The sequence below is a fragment of the Metopolophium dirhodum genome, chromosome 1 (assembly GCF_019925205.1).
Source record: "Metopolophium dirhodum isolate CAU chromosome 1, ASM1992520v1, whole genome shotgun sequence".
Classification (NCBI taxonomy): domain Eukaryota; kingdom Metazoa; phylum Arthropoda; class Insecta; order Hemiptera; family Aphididae; genus Metopolophium; species Metopolophium dirhodum.
In genome coordinates, this window is record NC_083560.1 from 68,732,151 (window position 1) to 68,738,956 (window position 6,806).

General features: G+C 26.0%; 1 protein-coding gene across 1 annotated transcript; it reads right to left on the reverse strand.

Moving 5' to 3' along the window:
- Positions 1–260: 260 nt before the first annotated feature.
- LOC132935635 (uncharacterized) lies at positions 261–4,083 on the reverse strand. Its single transcript, XM_061002226.1, has 4 exons — positions 3,813–4,083; positions 3,526–3,726; positions 3,238–3,434; positions 261–623 (listed from the first exon to the last, which is right to left on the reverse strand). Exons 1-4 carry the CDS (start codon positions 4,080–4,082, stop codon positions 608–610), a joined length of 684 nt encoding a protein of 227 aa, XP_060858209.1. The 5' UTR covers position 4,083; the 3' UTR covers positions 261–607.
- Between the last annotated feature and the right edge of the window lie 2,723 nt (positions 4,084–6,806).

Below are 6,806 nucleotides of genomic sequence, written 5' to 3' on the forward strand. Positions count from 1 at the left end.
ATATGTGATCATAATTTGGTCATATTATATTATAATAAATTTTGTATAAATAAAAATAAATAATACCCATAATACAATATATTTTTTATTATTCTATTAGTGGTCAATGGAGCGATGAATATGAATTTACTTTACAAAAATGTCAGTTTTTTATTTAAATCTGTTTGTAATTAAAATTATTTCTCTGTAACTTAGGTTAAGTATCTACCAAAAAGTTAGACAGTCTTCACTCAGAATAATTTCTTGTCGTGTGCTTTAAATTTAACACATCCATTACAGTAAAGCTGTTAAATACTTGACGAATTTTTATAATCATTGGATATTTAAAAAAACAACTTTTTTTAAAACATTTAGTACCTTCACAGAGTTGAATTAAATAATAATTAAAACGTATGTCGTATGATCACTCCAGGATGAACGCGTAATTTGTTTTTAAGAAAGTAAACTTTCGAACATTGTGGACCATTCAGTACGCTTCAGAACTATATAATTTGGAGCTTAAAAATAAGATGCAGATACATTAACAAATTACCATATTACATACCATATTATGAGAGCTCGATGGATATTTTTTCAAATAGTTTAAACAGGCAATCTGTTTAATTCATTAATTTATGAAGTTCCTGTTTAATTGGCACATGCAGTTAATTTTTCCAACAATATATATTATTTATTTATTAAATCATCATAACCATTAACCATTACATTGATATAATATAATATATAATATATTATATGATGTTATAATAAAATAGGATGATGTAGTCAAAAAATGCATAGTATCATAAGTACCTACAACAATTGTATATTTATATTATTATTTATTAATAACCAAAAGGGTTTTATATTCATTTTAATTGTATCTTAAATAGGTATAAATAAATTCTTATTGATAGGTATTGCATTAAATAAAAACAATCCAGTTTAGTTATTTTGATGGTTCAAAAAATAGTAGAAAATTGTAATATATTTTAAAATATTAAACATGTATAATAGCTAACTATGTATTATTAGCTTGGGACTTTAAATTTTTAAAGCCTTAATGGCTAATACTTAGGTACATATTATTATTATTATAACGTCTTATCATGTTAATATTCGTATAATAACAATTAATACATTATATTTTAATTTTCCACTATTCCTAAATACCTAATTAACAGGACAACAACGCGCGTTTTTTAACGAAACGTATAGTTCCGGAAAGTATATGCCCGATAATAACTGATCGAAAATACTGATTGCAACACAGACATGTCATATTATTATTGTGTACTGCAACTTGAATAAAAATATGAAAAAAAATAATATTATAGGTGATAAACTATTCTTAATTGAAGGGGTCAATGGACAAAGGTGTTAACTGACATTTTTCCAAAAATGCATTTTATTGCACGAATAAAGGTGTTATAATGTTATAAATACGTGAGTATTGTCTCATTCTCATGGTAATATAATAAGTAATTATAAATAAAAAAATGTCATTTTTGTGATCAGCACATGGAAATGCTAGAAGATGTTGGCTGTTTTCCAAGAAAAAATCAACAGTTTCTTGAAATACTTCATAGCTATCACAACATTTTTCAATTAATTTGTATGTCATATTGTGTAGTTTTGTTTGATGAACAATTAAATATTTTAAAACTAATAGAAAAGTTTAATTTAAGAAAATTCTTTGAAAAGTGACTTCTTCCATTCGACATAATGGGCATCTTGTTGGTGCTGGAAGGGATGTAATGCAATTGTTGCAAACCCATGCATGACCACAAGGAATAACAATATGCTGTTGAATATTTGCTGCTCTTGCATTCAAACATACTATGCACGTTGACACTTGTGGAGCTATTGGCAGTTGTGGTTCCTGAATTGGCTGTACAACAGCAGCAGCTTCCACTTCTGGCTCAGAATTTGGATCTACCTCATTGATCCAATTTATATGTCGAGATATATATCTTGATGTGGTATACGAAGTCAATTGCATGAACTGCCACATACTTATGATCCCAGCATCGTATTGGCTTGTGGCATTTTTAAGTCTTTTGGATTGTAATAAATATTTTGCCTTCAGACTCCTAGTAGGTTGAAGATTATTTTCAAGCTGCCTCATTATAACATGGTAATTATTAAATAAATTACTCAAATTACCTATAAGAAAAATGTTATAAGTAAATTTCAGAAACATAAATTATCAGAAGATGCATACTTATTTGTTTGGTAATACATTAGATAATATAAATTATATTATAAAATATTTATCACAATCCATACATATATATAATTAGTATTTTCAGTTTACAAACGTTAAAAATAACTTTTAAAACAAGTAGTATTTAATTAATCATATTGATTAACATACTTAAAAATATCCATAGATTGGGATGAGTCACTGAAAATTGTAATCTTAATTTATTGTGGAAACTTTCAATATTATTGTTTGTACGCCTAGGAAGTCCATGAACTGAAATTATCTGAGTTCCCACACGGTGCAACCAATACCTATAGTTGACACAGGTATAAATATATAAGAAATAAGTATTATTTATGGTATTCAAATATTCAACTGTACAATACAAACATTACAAACCAAGTATTTACTTAATAAGCTACTATAAGTAATTAGGTTTAGGGTATAGTGTATAGATATTCACCTTTAAATGAATCTAAATATAAGTTATAAAAGTCACTGTGATAGTAAAATACAAAATATACATAACAGTTTCAAGTTACTACTAAAAATTTCTTTTGAATTATTAAAAAAAAAAAAAAAAATACAGTTGATATACTTTGTTTAAATATCGAATTTCGTTAAAATTTGAACTTCAAATGTGTATAAAAAAAATGTATTTTCCTATACATATTTATTAGATTTTTGAATTTCAATCAGAACTACTTATTACTGTACTTTTTAACCAAAAACTAAATTTATACTACCTAAACAAAAAAAAAAAATGCTAATAAAAAAAAAATTTTAATATCTACAAATAGCAAAAAAAACCTTTTAAATATTTATAAAAAAATACTATGCATTTTTACTTTTAACGACCTAATTCCCAAAGTACCAATTAGATCCAATTTTCTTCTAGAAAACACCTTTAAATACTGAGTTAAAGTAGAACATCAAAATATTTTACTGCTCCAAAAAATTATGACAAAGAAAAAAAACATAAAACCATTGTACATTAATAGTTTTACAACAATCCAATATGTATTGATTTTTAAATATTAACAACTAATTACCTCTCATAATAGTCAAATAAATTATGCATCGCTACTCCATGGTTGATTGCATACATTTTAATTAATTGAAATGCTCTTTCTATATCCTGATATGGAAGCAGTGGAAGGCCAAATAAAAGGTTTAAGCTTTGCAGTGCAAATTGATTAGTATTTACAAGCCTATAGTATCCTTTACTTTTCATATTTTTAAAAACTGCCTAAAAAGATTTAAATATAAATAACTTAAGTATACTAATCATTAAGCAAAATTATAATAAAAATAAAAATTTGTATTTTTTAGGTAGGTACTTGATTATGGTGGAACCAACAACCAGATGTTCGAGCTTCAGGGAAATATGATTGTAGAACATCTCTAAGTGTAGATTCATAATCACTTATGATAATCCTTGGAGAAATGTTTGCTAAAAGATTATCTTTAACATATCGAAATACACTGTCATATGAATTCCTAGACTTTGATTCCATTAGTGCGAATATAATTGGTATTGACTATAGATAAATAAATAAATGAATGAACATCAATATAATAAAAACAATTGTAAGTTAAATTTTTGTTTTAGGTATAATATACTTACATAATTTTGTATCATAGCATGTACGCTCAATAATTGATAGCCCATGTTTACTGGAACCACTTTAAAAGTAGCGTCTACATGAAGCTCCTCAATTCCAGTACCACAAAAACTTTGTGACAAAACTGGACATGCAAATATCAGGCTAGTTTTACCATCAAGGTCACGAATACAGCTCCTAAATATCGTAATGTCACAACAATTGAATCTTTGAAGATGCCCATTATCAAATAAGGATGCTAGTTCCTGAAGGTTCCCAGGCAATCTAGGCATTACTGACCTACGGGCTAAACGCATTAAAGATTCAGCTGTAGGCTATGGATATAAGCTAGCTGCTATTGGATGCCTAAATCAATAAATAAGTATAAGCAATTATAATTAATTTTTCAATAATAAAACTTCTAAAATTTACCTTAAGCACTCTTCGTCGTAAATTTCTTTTAATAAAATATTTTCAGCAGCAGCTCTTCTTTTTAGTACTGCTTTTAAAGCATCTATTAACTGAGGGGTATCATCTTCACGCTCATGATTAGAGTGAGACCTCATCACTATAATTGTTCCGTCGGCCATATTTTTCATGGTTCCAGGACTAAAGTGCATGGTACTTTTGCTACATTTGTAATAACTATTGAATAACAATATACAATATTTATGAACTACAAGAATTCATATAAGCTATATTTTCTAATAATTAAAAATTTAAAGCAAAAAAAAAATTTGTAAAATATAATATAGTATTAGGTACCTATTATGTATTTCAAAATAATAAAAAGGATCGAGAGTTAAAAAATAAAAGTATTAACAGTCAATCCACACACATTTAAGCACACCAAAGGATAATTTAATTTAAAATATCAATTTTATAATATCATATTATACACAATATATTTTGTTATATTTAAAATTATTTAATTATATAATAATTAGATTTTAGATTCTAAGCGGAACAATGAATGTATTGATTTTACAATGGAGTGATATTTATTTAATTTTTTTGTGTTTGTTTGGATAATCTGTAGTAGAAAAATAGATTCGATTAGGGGCGGCGCTTACGTTATTCATGAAAAAGTGCGGCATTTTTAAAGGAAATTTATATTAAATTCAGAATCACGCTAGCCGTCGTCGTCGCATCGGCCGGTTCCCCCACTCAATTTCGTGTATGCAGCTCGAGGCCTAGGTGGGAGCAAATGACGACGAGTGTCTGCGGTCGGCGGGTCATAACCATCTATATTGTATAAATCACAACAAAAACCCTTCGTAAACTTCGTGCAAAAATGGCTAAGTAAAAAAAAAATATTAGATCATTAAGCACTATAAAGATGTGATATCAATTAATGCTAAGTATATTGAATTTAAGTAAACGTATTTTGTTTCAATAATTTATTTACTTGGCGAAGAATTATTTCTTAAAAAAAAATTTTGATTAATATAAATATTAATAATAATATTATTAAAATAATCATAAATATCTAACGCAGCAATGCTATTATAAGGTGATAAACTCTACAAATTTGAAATTAAAAATCACCTTACAATAAAAATTACCACAATCTCGTTGCTCTAAAAACATTTTATAATTAGTTGCATTGCTTTCAGTTCTAGTAACATATAATAATAAAAATGTAATATTAAAAATAATTTACCGCCCAAAGCACTAGCTTAAAGTGTTTACTGGGAAATACGGCACTGGCCATTTAATTATTTTGTTCATCACACTTTGTTAATTCCTCGCCAAGTAAATAAATTATTGAAACAAAATACGTTTACTTAAATTCAATATACTTAGCATTAATTCATTATATCACATCTTTATAGTGCTTAATGATCTAATATTTTTTTTCTTAGCCATTTTTACAAGAAGTTTACGAAGGGTTTTTTTTTTTGATTTATACAATATAGATTCACTCTAGTGTAAAACTTTCAAAGTTGGAAAACGAAGCATTATTTCAACTACCTACTTATCGTGTACACGGAAACAAATTTTATAAAAAAAACACATCCGCTCAGAATCTAATATAAAATAATATATTATAATGTATACATAAAATTATTTATAAAAAAATGTAATAGTTATAATGTGTATTAGCTTAATGAACTATGGTTAAAAAAAAATCGGTATATATTATATATATAGTATATTTTTATTATAATATGATGTGTGATTAGGTACTTACGTGATTCCATTTTTTTTACCATTATTGTCATATCGGTATCCATCATGGTTCATTGTAAAAGTGTGTATATATTTGAGCAGATATAATAAATATAATATTATAAATTTTGAATATTATAATTTATAATATTCAAAATTTTAAACTACCAACATTAATCCTCCTTGAAGTCTTGATGAAGAATGACAAATTTCAAAACTCAAAAATAAGAAATATAATAAATAACTATATACCCGTATTGATATATATAAATTAATTATATATATAAGAGGTATAAGTAAATATTATAACTGATTTAAAATTGTTATAAAAACAAAACAAAAGAGTCTAGACATTATGCTTACTTACCTTTATAGACCTACAATTGTACGGGTTACGTGGAATTAAATATTATATTATTATTTCCAAGGATCCGCTATTTCAAATTAATAAATGATACCCATTCTAGGTAACTGTTACATTAAATGTGTCTAGACTAATTAACAATAATAAATAAAATAAAATAATATAACTTAACACAAATTATTAGTTTTAATTTTTACCTTGTCTAAAGGTACCTAATACGTTTTGCCTTGCGCTATCACGATCTTGTCTTCTTGGTTTATTTCGACAACACTACGTTGCGATCGACAAATTTATAATTTATGCTACATATTTGCATTGTTCTAAATTATAGTTTTTAATAAAAATAAACGACCATGGTACCTACAGTATAAAAGTTTTTTTTTTACCAATGTAACTGGTATCGTCAAGTATTAAATAGAACCTAAAAATAATTATCTGTTTTAATTTATTTAATTTTTAAACACATTTACTTTACTATATG